The sequence below is a fragment of the Corythoichthys intestinalis genome, chromosome 7, assembly GCF_030265065.1.
Source record: "Corythoichthys intestinalis isolate RoL2023-P3 chromosome 7, ASM3026506v1, whole genome shotgun sequence".
NCBI lineage: Eukaryota > Metazoa > Chordata > Actinopteri > Syngnathiformes > Syngnathidae > Corythoichthys > Corythoichthys intestinalis.
Genome location: NC_080401.1, coordinates 43105451 through 43122961, shown reverse-complemented (window position 1 = coordinate 43122961; position 17511 = coordinate 43105451). Strand labels below are relative to the sequence as shown.

The 17511-nt window shown below is 39.2% G+C and overlaps 1 protein-coding gene across 2 annotated transcripts in view; it reads left to right on the top strand.

Moving 5' to 3' along the window:
- ssbp4 (single stranded DNA binding protein 4) overlaps positions 1 to 17511 on the top strand; it is a 258011-nt gene that overhangs the window by 69241 nt on the left and 171259 nt on the right. For both annotated transcript variants that reach the window (XM_057841125.1, XM_057841126.1), the window contains exon 4: positions 291 to 375. In XM_057841125.1, coding sequence (XP_057697108.1) covers positions 291 to 375 — 85 coding nt within the window. The remainder of the gene's footprint in view (positions 1 to 290; positions 376 to 17511) is intronic.

Below are 17511 nucleotides of genomic sequence, written 5' to 3'. Positions count from 1 at the left end.
GACAAGAGCGTCCCAGTGCGGCGGATGATCGTCTTTTGTTTTGGCTGCTATATTAATCTCTACTTTTTATGTGCGCGTAACAAAAAGGTACACTGGAGCATGAACCTGTCCCACTTTGTTTAGTTGTCAAAGTGACACACAAAGAGAAAAAAAACACAAAGCGTCGATGAATCACAGCGTTATTGTTGCTACACTGTCTATTCATCTGCGCGCTTGTCTCTATTAGATGACTTAAACACATACTGTATGAGCATGTTTGTCAATGTTTAACACCCCTTTTTTTCTCGCAGCGTATTCTGGGATCTGTACTGCGCCGCCCCGGACCGGAGGGAGACATGCGAACATTCCAGCGAGGCCAAGGCCTTCCACGATTATGTGAGTCAACCAGCTCCCCCGTCAATCACTGAAGTCGAGGGGGGTCTCTTATGTTGATGCTAGGTGCTCTGCTTTTCTGTGTTTGTGCTGCTGGTTTCTGTTTTTTGGGAGAAGTCTGCCTGAAGCTGGATGGTTTTAAAAACACATCACCTGGGAATGCTGTGTTTTTATTTCATGAGAAAGCCTTGAGACGTAAGATAGAGAGCATTCGTGCCAGTCTATCATTTTTCACATGATTAGGTATCCCCCTCCGTGGTTACCCAAAGTGCATACGGGACAAAATCTGACAACAAGCCATAATGCGAATGTGTCCATTGACTATCGTTTTGTAAACATATCTACTGGATGCTTTAGAATTCCTCTTGGAGTGGTAGTGTTTGTTATTATTCTCCAGAAATTTGAATCCCCTTTTTAGGCTTGCTGAAAAGGCACCAATTTTAGCAAGCGTGTGAATCCTGGTGAGAACTGTTATTTTTACAACCCAATGGTCTAAAACATACTCGAAGTTATTACCTCATAACACCAGTTTCTCATCCAACTCAAATTTGAAATAACTTGACCATGATAAATGTAGCAAATTGTTGCTGTACAACATCCTCTACAGATTCAATTCCGTAAGTGTTTTGGCTAACCACAGCCGCTCAGACAATTTACCTCTACACTTCCTCAAATGCTGACCCCTGAACTCTCGGCTCAGAGAGGAAACTTCCCCTGATGAAAGGTCACGCCATGGCCCGTCTTATTTATTGGTCCTCTAAAGGTCAAGGCGCATAAAGCAGCTGGCTGATCACACGAGCACATTAGCACTCAGACACTCACAATGCATACATGGATAAAGTATGTTTAAAAGGATTCACTAGCGGTGGCTGCAGGGGCCATAAAAGGTCAGGGTCTCTAGCCTTCTTGACCCTGTCATCTTCTGAAGAGTTATGGTGGTCTATCAGTAGCACCACCAGATAAATATACTAGATTTTCCGAGGAGCTGTCTGATCAAATCAAGTCATATGAATGCCTTTGTGGCTAAGCTCACTGTATTGCTGTGCATATACTCACTCTTTTCTAGTGTTGTTGTTACCAGCCCTTTAAATTTTTGTCGTAGTCTTAGTCTTTTGGACGAAAATACTTATTATTATTAGTCATATTTTAGTGATTTCAAAACGTGTTCGTCTTCGTCTAGTTTTAGTCAACGAAAAAACTCAGACAGATTTCGTGTAGATTTAGTCGACAATCCTCAAAATGTTTTCGTCTGTAAACTTCAAAAGTTTTCGTCAATGAATAAATAAAAGGTTTCCAACAATTTTGAATGGCCATTGACAGACGAGCACATAATTGTAGAGTCTACAAGGACATAAACATCTTCATGATGATAATATACACTCAGCAGGAAAATAGCACATTATTTGCAAGTACCGTATTGGCCCGGATATAAAACGGTGTTTTTTGCATTGAAATAACACTGAAAAAGAGGGGGTCGTCTTATATTCGCGGTCTAGACATTATACCCATTCACGACGCTAGATGGCGCCAGATATCATTGAAGCGATGTTCTGTCATGACAGATCTCAGCTACTCTCCCCATTCACGACGCTAGATGGCGCCAGATATCATTGAAGCAATGTTCTGTCATGACAGATCTCAGCTACTCTTTTTAGTTTAACCAGTTTGCATTATTTTATTGCTATGTTTTTCCGTATTCAGATTTGTTTCAAGACTGCAGTTACAGTTAGGCTTCACTTTGATGATTAATGCAGTTATTGCAATTTTGTTGTTTTATCACAATAGATTGTTTTATTTACATTTCAAAAACCAGAAGCCATTCATTTAAGAATGTGATAGCACTTTAGTTTACATATTTAAATGGTCAGATATCAAGATTTGAGTGAGGCAAAATAACATGCTTTTTCTTTCAAATATATTGTTAGAATCATTTGTTTCGGATGTACTGTAATTATTTTCTGTATAAAAATTAATTTGGTGTTCAAAAAGTCGTTTTTCAAACTTGAGTCTTGAAAAAGAGGGGGTCATCTTATAATCAGGGCCGTCTTATATTCGGGCCAATACGGTAATTAAACTCACCTGGATGCCACGAACTGTACGCAAAAAGTTTTCCAGGAGTTTAAGACACTCACCCAGTCGCTGCGCTGCATGCGAATGCTAACGCGAACGCTATGCTAATGCTGCAAGCTAGTTTAGGGTGTGATGATTTCTCAGCATAGACCTTTAAAGTGCCTATGACCGTCAAAAGCATATTTATTTCATATTTGACGCGGTATTTTATGCTCCTGAATGAAATGGACTGCTTGGATGTGTGTTGAAGCGTTTGATATTTATATTCTATTTTTTTTTTTCAATCCCGCGCCATGAAAATGAGTGACTTTCTGGATTGAGGAGGAATGCGAATGTGACATCCCCTGGGTCAACAGCTCACAATACAGCATTACTTTCTAGCATTGATTTGGCGGATTAATTCGTTTATTTTTCACCTCACGCCAGCCAAATGTGCTGCAGGGTTTTGTTGTTGCACCAGTGAGACATCGGCCGGTTTGTCCGGTGGTCATTCTCTAGCTGCTTTTTCCCTGGCAAATGAGCTTTCCTGCCCGCAGCAGGGGAATGACAAGCTGTAACTTGCTCGCCACCGGGGGGTAGCTAGCCACTGGGGGCTTGCCGATCGATGAAGACAATCGACAACCCCGCCGCCCTGTGACTTAATCCGGGATAGTTTTGTGTGATTTTTCGCTTCGAAAGGCGAGAATAAGACTTTGAAACGCCGCTCAGTTTGGGTTAGCATGTGGGCTAGCTGTCATGCGTTCTGTTTTGTTTACGTTCTTTCCTCCGTCTCCGTAGCCGAGGCAGGGAAATGACAAAAGCTGGGCTAACTCCGGTGTCATAAAATACAGGTCCAAGAAGTCGACAGTTTTGACCATTATAGAGTAATTTTGCCATGTAATACTGAATAAATGCATTTTGAATATTTCATATTCCATTTAGCACAAGACATTTATATGTCATGACCATACCATTTATTTAGCAATTGGGGGAAAATACTTCTTGAAGCAATGAAGCTTTGCGGCCAATTGGTTGAAAGCTTCATGATGGTTCATTTGGTCTTATGGCAGTCATATCTACATATCTGCAGCTTATCTATGAACAAATGTCGTTTTCTTGTCTAATTTGGTGGGTGGCGGCTTATAGTCAGGTGCGCCTTATAGTCCAAAAATTACAGTATTTCTTTGTCGTAATTTGGTCATGTAATAGGTAGTACAGTTTAATAATAACAGTTCATATAGATGATGTTGTGCTGAGAAAACATACTATTTTTTTTTTAATCAAACATTGTAAGCAGTTTAGAGCTGAAACGAATACTCGAGCAACTCGAGTAACTCGAGTTTAAAAACTGATCCGAGTAATTTTATTCACCTCGAGTAATCGTTTATTTTGACAGCTCTAAGCATCACGTTTTGCTCGGACTACTTTTAATGCGGGACAACGCGCTGATGTCACGTGCGTAGAGGAAGAAGCAAAAAAAAAAAACTTACTGCAACCGACAACCGCTACAAACGACGCCGACGTTGCTAAATACTAGCCCGCTCATGCTACGTTAGTTGCAGGTGGCGTCCAGTGAGTCTCATAGAGATCACATGTATGTTGAACTAGATGCGCAATGACAGACTAGGCCGCGTCTGGGCAGCGTTAGCAAACAGCCGCCATCTTAAAGCAGTAGAGCGCTAAGCGCTAATAAAGAGCACTAAACGCTAATATACTGTATAAGATTAACGTTACTGTCACTACTAGCTCACCTTACGTTAGCACTGCGGAGGGCTAGGTTTCAATTAATTAAGACCGCTTTCGATGCGTGGCTAACGTGTCTTACATACAGGCTATAACATAACATAGCGTTGTGGAGTGATGAGGGTGTCAAATAAAAACTCAATAATGCTAACTATCAATTTTAGCTCAGTAATCATTGCTGGATAAAACACCAAGTAGCACTAGTCCCTGATGTGCTCCAATACAGCCTGTATCATACATTTATTTTGAACAGTGCAAAAACTCAAAATCCTATCAGGACTTACAGTTTAGACTAACTTAAAACTTAACTAGAACTTAAAAATGGCTTGACACAAATAGAAATTTAATTGAAAAACGTGGGAAAAAATCCTAACTTTTAAGTGATGTGTGTTATCAAGCGTAAAGGCATTTTTAGGTGTGTTTATATATATATATATATATATATATATATATATATATATATATATACTTTTTAAAAATAAGATCTAAAGGTTTTTTGAGTAAAAGCAGTGAATTAGTCATTTTTTTAAAATTCTAGTTACATCTGAGATGCAATTGTTGGCTGTTTTCAACAATATACATAAAAAATAAAGACATTGATTGACTGAAAATGATAAAATTTCTTGTTTTCTCATGTATATCTATAATTGCTCTTCACCTAAAAATATATTTGTTTTATCCGATTACTCGATTAATCGATAGAATTTTCAGTCGATTACTCGATTACTAAAATATTCGATAGCTGCAGCCCTAAAGCAGTTACTCACATTGTTACTCATTACTTGAGTATTCTTCTCACAGAATACTTTCTTTACTTGTACTTTACTAAATTTTTTGGGATGACTACTTTTACTTGAGTAATATTATTTTGAAGTAACGCCACCCTTATTGAGTAAAACATTTTGGCTAATCAACCCACCTCTGTTCAAGGCATCATTTGTGTTGTGTAACCAGGATTATGAATGGAACACAAACAATCACCACAACTGTTAACATGATTAGCATTTGCTCACTCATCATCCACCCATTGTAAATGAGGCTATTGAGCAGTATGGTGGCTCTCTTTACCTGAAACAGATTAGAGGTGCTATTTTTACACTACACGTTCCATTGAGGCACTTTTAGCCCGCAGGCAGTCCAACTCTTGTTTGACACGTGACAACCCAACATGTTACATTTGTTGTGCATGTCATGCGTGTGTGTTAGCACCAGCTGACACGTTTTTGTGTGTGTGTTAGTGTTGGACCACCATAAGATTAATTACATGGTTAATTAAACCTAGTAGTTAATTAAATCTGACAACTGTGTCTAATTCATCTAAATGCCATGTAATTTGCTACACCTTTCTCCAGAGGTAGGCCAGCTGGATACCTGCATGTCAACGCTTTAAATGACTGCCGGGTTGGCCGAACTTTAACGTCGGCTGGCCTTAAAGGTGTGTTTTAAAGCTGGCAGTGCATTAGAGCTGAAATGTGGACGTACGCCTGGCTAATATTGTAATAAATGAGAGTCTGGAGGAGTTCAAGGATGCAGGCAGTGATGCTTGAGCTTTGACCTGACACTAGTTGAGGAAGTCAGTTCAGAACTGAGCCAAATGGCTGAATTGGGATACAGGAGTAAAAACTACTTGTTGGCTTTTAGTTTATTTGAACTGCTCTGGCTTTGGGGTTTAAAAAACTAGACTAAACTCGGGCCTGCACTGTAAAGTACTTTGGAGCAAATGGTTGAACTTTTCACCCAAAGAGTCAAAACTTAGACGTCTATCCATCCAGCCTTCCATCCATCCCTGATGACTGTAATTCAGTGACGTGCGGTTAGGTTCATGGTTGGTGAGGCACTGACTCCTTTAGTGTTAGATTTTCAAATATATAAACCAAAAAGGGTAGCTTATTTAATTGGCTACTGGTTATTTCATATCTCATCAGCATTCTCCACAAAACACGCACACACGGTACATAATATCGATACGTAAAAGTAAGAAAATAACATGCATTTGCTCTACACCCTCAATGTTTTGGCCGTCGCAATTCTATAATTCATGCAACATAAATAAGAGTAAAGAGTGGTGTACAAAACCACAGAATTCAATTCTGACCTTTAGTGAAATATTCAGTTGTTTTTAAAACTTGTAATTCTGATACTTTAATCAATTTATTACAGATTGCTAAACAAAAAGTGGTCTCAACATTCGTAGGGATGATATAACAGCATAACCTGCATGTAGGTACACTTTTTGCTGGGGACGGGACATTAATAAGACCAAACAGATTGGATGGAGGGGGCAAAGGGCCACATTTCTCATGTATATGAACCTAATTAATTAAAAGGCAAAATGATCAATGCAAAATAAATACTTATCTACTGATAATAACTTTTACATGCATTGGTTCAGATGATACACTGTTCGATTCAAACCTTTGTTTTCAAAAAATACTAAAGAAACATTTTGAAAACTTCCTGAATAAATGTCTGGTTTTTATTAGCAAACATAAACATAATGAAAATAATTCACTTAATAATGGTAGGGTCAATTCTATCCTTACAACATATGGAACTATTGAAAGATCTAAATTCTCTATGTAACTGAACATTATATCATGCAAAAAAGGTAAGGTTGCTTAAACGTTGGTGGGGACAATTTTAGCATCCTGAAAAGTTGGTAGTGTTATGTCCCTACCGTCCCTATGCAAACCTACGCCCTTTTTGTAAAAGTCCTCCTTATTTTCCTTTACATTAAAAAAATCTCTCCGCCTCAATGGAGAGGATTGCTTCAATTAGATCGTTCTGTGTTCTATTTGACAAGCCAGAAAACACAGTGGATGTGTCCAAATGTCTAGCTAACCTTTCATCTTTCTCAGCAAAACCATGTAATCGTTCTACATATATGCGACGTTTAGAAGAGTTTATACGCTCATCGTTACCACGAAATGTTAACTCCTGTTTAGCTAGGATGCAGGTTGCATTAATGAGGTCTTTCAAACTCTTTCGGATTTCCCTTACCGTAGCGTTATGGGTGCTACCGTTGAGCTTCGGCTGTTCGTCAAAGCCAAATCGATCCTTGAGCTTCCAAAAGTTTTTAAAGCAATCAGGCTTTGAATGTGAGTGGTCGAGCTCTCATGTTTGCTGAGGCTTCGTGGTAGTTTTTTAATGTCACAATATCTCGTGTTAGTCCAGACATTGACACAAGTTGAGAAGAAAAGGCAGGGAAAGCAGCAAAGCCGATTTTTCGAAGGACAGCCCCATAGCCAGTCTTTTCGGGTGTACCAGTCCGTTTGAAAAGCGCGAGTTATCTTCTGTCCCGTAGTTTGAAGCAAACCTTTTAGCTCCGGTGTTGAGTTAATCGCGTCCACTTTTGACGGAAAGTCCCGTTTCACGTACGCCCCCTTTCAGTGCGGCAGAGTACTATCTGCCGCAACCTGCGCTTTTTCACTGCGGTTTTATTTCCCATCAGCAAAACTAAATATGTCGCTAACAAACATTAAATTTTAAGGGTTAAAGACATTAGCCAGACTGTGGAAAATCAGGTCAAATAAACGTATCTGGAAACATTATAATGGCGACATGCAGATGTACGGCAACCAGCACGCTCCAATTCCATATATCAACCCAGTTTGTTATGGATTGCGCAATCAGAGGTGAGGCTTGACTTGTTGCTGCCGCACCTCTCGTTTCATTTCTTTATTTGAACAGGAAATAGGCAAATTTAGTGATTTTGACAATAAAAAATGTTTGAAATGAGTCATACATAAAGAGCAATGGACAAATATTAATATAAATTTGATGCTATAATTATTTTTTTGTCATGATGACAGGTGAGGCTCTGCCTCACCTGCCTCCCCTGACCGCACGTCACTGCTGTAATTCTTCCAAAGTAAAAAAAATACATTGACTCGACGTTATTTAGAAGCGTGTTTCAAGTGTATGACTGAATGCAACTGCATAGTTGGTTGCTTATTCCTCAATTCCGCTCATGTACCAACAACGCTATTAATTAATTGCCTTATCAAATGCAACCAGCAAGGCGGAATTCACAAATTCACTCATGTTAGACTTCTATATAGGGGTGCACGATATCCATTTTTTGAAACCGATACCGATATCGATAACTTCCTGCTCCTCAAGACCGATACCAATACGATAAACGATAATATATATGGCGGAAAACACAGATAAGACTGAAAAATCAGTTTCTGCTCTTGTAGGGTTGTTCCGATCATGTTTCTAGCTCCCGATCCGATCCCGATCGTTTTAGTTTGAGTATCTGCCGACCCCGATATTTCCCGATCCGATCACTATTTTTTTTTTTGCTCCCGATTCAAATCCAATCATTCCCGATAATTTTTCCCGATCATATACATTTTAGCAATGCATTAAGAAAAAAATGAATAAAACTCGGACGAATATATACATTCAACATACAGTACATAAGTACTGTATTTGTTTATTCTGACAATAAATCCTCAAGATGGCATTTACATTATTAACATTCTTTCTGTTAGAGGGATCCACGGATAGAAAGACTTGTGACTTTGTATATTGTGACTAAATATTGCCATCTAGTGTATTTGTTGAGCTTTCAGTAAATGCTACTGTAGCCATGACCAAATGCATGATGGGAAGAGGAACCATGACTGTGCGTAGTGCTACCAATTGATATATCTTCTCTGCGTTGGGAAATAACATAAGGTGTTAAGAAAAAGATCAATTGCGACCTTGCTTCCCCACATTGCTTCCCATGATATTTCTAATCGTAGGGAGAGGGATTGTAAGGCTTTAGCCAATTAAAAAAAGGCTCCAAAGTCTGCCAAAATTCACTCTACTCATGTTACGCTGCCTTTTATCCCTTTATCGGTAAAACGGCGCCATTACAGATTGAGCGTGACGATGCATGAGTGGGTCGTGCAGTGCATGCATTAATTGCGTTAAATATTTTAACGTGATACATTTTATAAAAAATTCATTACCGCCGTTATCGGGATAAATTTGATAACCTTACCTTAAGCCAGTACTTCTCAAATAGTGGGGCGCGCCCCACTGGGGGGGCGCAGAGCGATGCCAGGGGGGGCGCGTGTGACCTCGGGGAACATGCTTTTTTTTTTTTTTCTGCCGTACTGGAATAAAGTGTACTTGCGCATCCACTCAGTGGGTGGCAGTGGCGCTCTCATTTTCAGAGTGTGTGCAGTATTTTTGAACTAAGGAAGAGCACTCATCACACAGAAAACAAATATGAAGAGCAGTGCGCCGCCGCCGTTTTCGAAAGACGTTTTCCGACCGGACTCACTCACGCAGCGACCCACTGTCTTGTCCGGTTCTCACGCCGCCACCCGATAAGTGCCATTTTCGGCTTGGGATCGTCACGACGACCGCCCTCACCTACGGTTCTACCTCGGCCGCTGAGAATGCGCTTTGTTCGTGCCGTTTGCCTTTTAGCTTTGACTTTTAATACTGTGGGTGATGAGGAAAGACTGTTTACTGTGTCTAAAAATAATTATAGCGGACCGCCAGAAGCCAAATCAATTAAGACGCCACTTAAAGACATTCGACCCCAATCTCATTGATAAGCCGCTTGATTGTTTTTCAGCGAAAACGTGCTGAATATTGCCAACAATCGTCCTGCTTTGTCAGTGTTATATCAGTAAACCAGTGAGCATTGTTAGCATGCTCATTGCAAAATGACTCCACACCATTGCAAAGGAGGTAATACTGAGTGTGAGCAGCAAAAATAAAAACTGTCCTTCTGTCCAAGGACACTCTTTTTTTCCTTTATTCATTTTTGTTTTTTCGGTCAAATTTTTTGGCATATTGTCCTCATGAGTGAATGTTTCTAATCAATTTGAATTTGTTATTATTTACTGATTTTATTACATTTTATTTTTCTGTATCAAATGGTCAAAAATGTACCTTGAGTGTATTTTTACAGTTTGAATGTGACTTTTTTTTTTTTTAATTCAGGCAAATTGATGCACGTTCAAGTCTTCTCTGTTACAAACAAAACAATGTTAATAAAGTTATACTTTATTATAAGTTGATCTATGTTACTTTTTTTCTTTATTAGAAAAAAAGGACACAATATTAGGCAGATGCGTATTTAAAATAGTAATTTTATAGACAAATAATACTATTTACAGTGGCGGCAGAGAGTTTGGGGGGGCGCGAAACATTTACGTCTTGCTTGGGGGGGGCGTAGCAGAAAATAATTGAGAAGCACTGCCTTAAGCCTAAACTAAAGACTCTGGATGAGTGTAACATATTATGTCTGTAACGTTAAATACAGTTAGGAAAATGATTTAATTAAAAAAAAATATATATATATATATATATATATATATATATATATATTAAAAAAAGGCACGCTGATTCTGATACTTTGAAAATGACGTGATCGGACCCGATCGATCGGCATTAGGATGACGTCATAATTCCTATTATCGTGCACCTCTACTTCTATATGAAGGTGAGTCATTAGCCACGTTTACATGCTGACTTTTATTCATACCGATTTAAATAATTCCGAATGGAAATTTCAGATCAGCTGTTTACATGTCACTTCATCTATTCCGATCCAGCGTTTACATGTGTCTGCCTTTAGTCCGAAAGGACGTTTGACAACTGCCGTCTGACATGCGCAGATTAATCAAAACAAAGCGTCACATTGCAAAACATGGAGATCGATCGTCAGATCAGCTGCTGTTTTAACTTTTCGAGTGGAAACAAAACTTCAGAATGACATGCCGTTCATTTAAAAAGTTGTGTGGGCTGGTGGAGGGATTCATGGATATAAACTTTCCGCCGGACTCCAATTAGGTGCGCTGTGCGTGTGCTTGGAAGCCATGTTGCAAGTGACGTTACTTACGTCACCAAGTGACGTCACCACGTCAGTACGGAGCATGTGCAGAAAGAACGCAACCAGACACCATTCCGCTTCCCTGTTTACATGATATAATTTTACTTCTAATCGGTTTGGGAAAAGGAATATTCCACCCCTGTGAAATGGAATGAAATTCCATTCGGTTTGGGCCTGTTCATTCTGAATGAGGTGTTTATATGGAACACATTTATTCGGTTTGAACATCTAAACCGATTGCAATTGGAATATTTGGCTCCATGTAAACGTGGCTATTGAAATGTGTCACAAACTATAGCGAGTTGTTTTCGGCTGTACCGTTCCCTCCGGTGGTCTTTACGGCTTTGTGGACTTAGTTTACCTTTTAGAATGTTTTTACTTGTCCTGACCATCAGCATGTACTGTATACAAAATAATTCCACATTTCACTCTGTGCCATTCGCAACCATAATAGTAGTCAAAGTTAGTTCAACTTTGTTTGAATCACTAGTACGTGTGACACAGAAGGAGAACCGTCAGGGTCGACACTGTATGAATCCCCGGGGTCACAAGGAGTCTGTCTGTCTGTCTCTGATTAACTCAGGTTTGCGGGTCCCTACGGACTAAGTGGCCTGATCAAGTCTCACTTGCGGCCCCTTGCTGATAACAGCTCTCACAGTCCCCACCCTCAGGATAGCAAAGTGAAAAACAACGCAACTCCTGGGAGCAGTCGTGCAGATACTACGCCCTGTACGGACAGAGAAAATATAATTTTAAAAAATGGCCCTTTATGGCTGTATTTTCGGTGTACAAAACATGTGCAGCATAAGTGACATTTAGTCATTTGTGTCCTGGAATTTATTTGGTTGCTTGGCAACAGGGTATTGGCTCCATGTTGGCGTGTTTGAAAGCGCATCTTGTTCCTTACGAGACCCCTATGACGTTTTGGACCCTCCAGTTTGGAAAGATAATGCAATATGAAGTGCTAATCCTCAGATTTGAGGACGGGTTGACAGCTAATCCAGGAGAATGTGCTGGGATTGGAGGCTTGGCTGTGCTCCCGGAACCCCTGGAAAGTCCTTGTGTTGTCACGCTGTAACAATGCAGCTACACTGGTATGCAAATGGCTACGCACACACAAAGTTTGCACTATATTGTTTCACAAAGCCAACACACAAGACATAGTGTATTTTTCTTGCAATGTCTGTGCTTTTGTGAAAATAACCCAAGGATCCGTTTATACACCTATCCTAGTGATGCCGAAATTTTGCCAGGGGCCTGGGGTAATATGTGATGTAGGTTTAAAAGTGGCTCTGGACCTTCATCCACCCTAGCTGATCATATCAAACGAGTGGAAAATTAAGAGCGGAAGGCAGTTCACAGGTAAATTAGTTTATTTCACAACGCAACAAAATGATGACCTCTTAGACACAATTTTAGAAAAACAGGTAAAATAAAACATTTACTTGAGTTGTTTGTCATACGTGGTGTGTGGGCAGCCACTCCAGATACGAGACTTAAGTTAAGATAAGTTAAGTTAACCAGGTGTGGGGTGAAGCCGGCTGGTCTACCAGTGCTAAAAAAAAAAAAGAAATTTCCTACCAAAAAGCTGAAAATACATCAATAAATGAAGAATGATGCATGGCTGGCTCAATTCAATTCAGTTTTATTTGTATAGCCCTGGATCACACCAACGTTGTCTCAAAGGGCTTTACAGAGGCAATATGATACACAATCAGAAACAGCAAATGAAGCAACAAAGATGAATAAATAAATTCAAGTCCTGGGTATCCCCCATCCTTAGACCCTCCATGGCGGCAAGGAAAAACTCCAAAAACTACAGTCTTCGGGAGAAAAATGAGAAACCTTGGGGAGTACCACAGTCAGGAGAGATCCACTCCCAGGACGGATAGACAGGAAGCCCCAGGACCGCTACTGGGAATTAGCAGGCGAAGTTACAGTCCGTAAAGATGCAGTGGAGTAAAGGAACAAGAAGGGGTCCATCTAGCCAGATGAGACGCGGGTAGCCACGAGGACGTCTATCCAGCTTGGGGTCCGGACAGTCAGGAGGCTGCAGCTGAAAAATAGCCCCTCCCCAGAGGGGAGGGAGGAAAGGGGACACCGGGTGACTAGTGATGAAGAGACTAGACAACTAGATATTAACATTGGAAAATAGAAATAAAGTAAGATAAGTGATAGGTAGAGTGAGAAAAAGGAGATAGAACTCAGTAGCTGTACTTCCCCCAGCTTTATAGCTTCTAGTGCAGCTTAGACTAAACTGTGAGTCTACTCCGACTTCAACTAGCCTAACCATAAGCTTTGTTGAATAGGAACGTTTTTAATCTAATCTTAAATGTGCAGACTGTCTCGGCTTTTTTAATATTAGCTGGAAGCTGATTCCATAAAACGGGCTTGGTGGCTAAAGGCTCTAGCTCAGTGTTCCTCGGCAGAAAATTGGCCTTTTTTAAGTGTACTCCGTTTCCAAAGCGTGTTAATTTTAATACGCTTTTTTTTTTTTTTTTTAAAGAAAGAAAAAGAGGATTAAAAAAAGCAAAGCTTTAAGTTAAATTAACTTCACCTAAACTTTACTCAACTCAACTAGGGCTGTAGCTATTAATTATGTTAGTAGTCGATTAATCGATTAACTAGTTCGAATGATCGAGTAATCGGATAAGGAACATAAAAAAATAAAATACCTGAGCTGAGCCTCAAATTGTATAATAAAAAAAAATTTGTAAATGAGGATCTAAGTACGACAAAAGAACAATTGGCTAACATACGTAGCAAAAGTCCGCTAGCTTAAACAAATATTGCCACAAAAAACTGCTAAATATCCCTATAAATTATATTACGAATGCATTAAATAAACATTACCTCAAACAAAAACTTAGTTGTGTTGGTGTTATCAGGGAGCAGCTGGATTCAGCCATGTGAAAAGAGTTAGGTCATGTTCACTGTTGCCACTAGAGGGCAGGGTATCCACCCAAATCAATAAAACTAAATGCAAACACTTTCAAAACAAACCATTACAACGCTACTTTAATAAAACAAATACCGTATTTTTCGGACTATAAGCCGCAGTTTTTGTCATAGTTTGGCTGGGGGTGCGACTTATACTCTGGAGCGACTTATGTGTGACATTGTTATATCATTTCACATGTTATTTTTGTGTTTGGAGTGACACTAATGGTTTGGTAAACTCGTTAGCATGTTCTTTATGCTATAGTTATCTGAATAACTCTTAATGTGCCCTGCAATTGGCTGGCAACCAGTTCAGGGTGTCCCCTGCCTACTGCCCCGAGTTAGCTGGGATAGGCTCCAGCACCTCCGCGACCCTCGTGAGGAAAAGCGGCATGGAAAATGAATGAATGAATGAATAACTCTTAATAGCTATGTTATGTTAATTGTTTATTGTTAATGCATCATGTAACATCATACTGTATCATACTGTACACTTATTCAGCATGTTGTTCTCTATTGTATTTTTATTCTTAAATTGCCTTTCAAGATGACATATCTGTTCTATGTAAGGAATTTTAAGAAGTAAATTTCCCCTAAAAATGCGACTTATACTCCGGTGCAACTTATAGTCAGAAAAATACGGTACTCGAAGCAGCAAAATTTAATTTGAGTCATTTTTCTAGTCGAATTAAGTCGAGTTAATCGATTAATCATTGCAGCTCTAAACTAAGTTTTTAACAATATTTCACGTTTGAAGACCTGAATAATTGTACCACCAGGTATGAATAACCCAATGTATTCCAATTATTTGAGGGTTTTTTTGACATATGAGATCTTTGTCTGTTTTTTCATTTTCCTTGGAAGTAACAATTTGAGCTATAAGCCCTGTGTACTCCTTTTACAATAAGCAGCAGAAAACAATACTTCAAGCTTCCATATTGAAACAAAAACATCTATCGTCTATCTTATTGCTTACCAACAAATTGCAGAACACCATAGATGGGATAATGAAACTAACATCTTGTCGATGTATCATAACAATCAAGTAGCAGATATTTGAACACAAGTGGTCGAAAATATAAAAATACTCAGGTGGCCATTTTCTTTATCCTATTCAAAAAAAAGATTATGAATAAAAATATGTCCTTGTGTATCAACTTTGTACTACACTGCCCCAATTATGTTATTTCTCTGTTTTTATAAAGTTTAATATTATTTCTTATAAGTGGCTCGGAAGATGAATAAATGAATGAATGAAAATAGAAATGGCAGCACTGAGGAGGCGTGGTTAGCATGTCTGCTTCACAGTTCTGAGATCAAGGGTTCAATCCCGGGCTCCGGCCTTCCTGTGTAGAGTTTGCATGTTCTCCCCGTGCATGCGTCGGTTTTCTCCGGGTCCTCTGATTTCCTCCCACATCCCAAAATCATGCATGGTAAGCTAATCGAACACTCCCAATTGTCTATAGGTATGAGTGTGTGCCTGAATGAGTATTTTTCTCCCCTTGCCCTGTGATTGGTTGGCAATCAATTCAGGGTGTGCCCTGCCTACTGCCCATCGAAGGCAGGAATAGGCTCCAGCACCCCCGCAACCCTCATGAGGATAAGCGGGTTGGAAGCTGAATGAATGAGGGAATTAATAAAAATAGCACATTACTTTTTTAGGGTGAGGTTAGAAAACATTTAGAGGCATTTGATTCATGTCCGAGATGAGATTATTTAAGATATGAGTGTTTTGAGCATGGTTGGAATGAATTATACTCATCTCAAGGCACCACTGCACCTCTGTTCAAGTGGACTTTCTTGATGCATTAAGTACTGTTGTCTTTCTGTCAATCTTCCTCTTCCTAAGGTTTTAATCACCGTCAGTTCCCTAGAGAGGACAAAGTCACGTTTTGTACTCTTTTCAGAAATTCTTCAAAAGCACTTTGATTGCAGCGATGTCGACGCCGATGATTAAAAGACTTGAGGGAGAATGCGTCCATTCACGCACACATTAAAGCAGACGGAAGAACGGCGCTCTCTGTGTAACAGTCGTTTATAATGATGGGACAAACAGTCTTTCAGGGAGCGCCGCATTCGAGACTTGTTGGTGTAGCCGTTTCGCTTGGGCTCAGCCAAAGGTCTCGACCCCGAACATCTGCGATCCGTGCCGATCTGAGGTCAGCGTGCACGGAAGCGTCGGAGATTTTATTCCGCAAGTATGTCAGTGACACGATAGGGTTGAAAACTGTCATGAGGAGGGCTGCGGTACAAGGGCATAATCGGATATTAGTGTCTAGAAATAGACAGATAAAACCTTGTTCGCATTTGTGGAATCTAATCCTTAAGTAATAATCTATTAAAGCAACAATAAGAAAATGTAGAATTTTTCCTCCTCTTATTCAGATGAAAAGTGCATTTTTTTTTTTTTTTAATGAGCCATTAAAGTCATTTTCTAATATTTCTAAGTGTTTTGTCACTGTGACGTCACACCGTGCCTTATTATGCAAGTATCTGCCCATAGACTTCACTATCAGTTGACGGGACACGGTGCTCGATCCATAGGGGGCCTATTTTCAAAAACCTAAAATTCAAATATTTTCAGAACCAAAGCTGCTAGCAACTTAAACCATAAACAGGCACCTCCCTCAAGCATATACGGGTCCTCATGGGCAGCGACATAAAAAAAAATTAGTTCCCTAATAAAATCCCTATTAATTATTTTTTTATACAAGTATAACAAAACTTTAAATGGCTGCACAAAAATCACCAAATGCAGAGATAATCACCTATATTTTCAGGATCAATAGCAATATTTAACATATCATATAAGCTTTTGCCCAAAATAGCCACTTATTTTTTTTTTAATTTGGTCTAAGTTTTCGACAGCTATTAAATTACTCAATTTTCAGAAGCCAGAAACTTAATACTTGAGGAAATCTTGCAGAATCATCTTAATTTTACTCAGCAAAATCAAAATTTGCAATTTTCTATATACAATCACAACTTATTTAGGTTGAATTCCGATGTTACTATTGCCTCAGCATGGATCTGGCCCTCATCATTTTTAGATTGAAATTTTAAATAAAATAAAACACGTAAAAGGCTAATTTCTTTTTAGTATGGACGCAGAAATGTCTAAATTATTTTTTGCCAAAAAACGGGCAGTTGGCCGAAAATTACTTGATCATTTGACTGTAAAGTTACTCTACTGTGTATGGATACAACATGGCGGCCATCACAAAACAAGGAGCTTTTTAAGTTGAAAATTCTTGTAAATAAATGCATACATCCCGGAATTTCTATTGATATGAACATAGAGCAGTCTAGATTCTTGGTTAAAAGCAAAACCCGGGTGGTTATCATTCATTTTACGTAAATATTTCAAGCTAAAATTACGCTATTATGCAATCCAACGTGGCAGCCATCACAAAACAAAGAGCTTTTTAAGTTGAAAATTCTTGTAAATAAATGCGTACATCCCAGAATTTTTATAGATATGAACATAGAACAGTCTAGATTCTTGGTTAAAAGCAAAAAAAAAAACAAAACGGGCAATTATCATTCATTTTACGTAAATATTT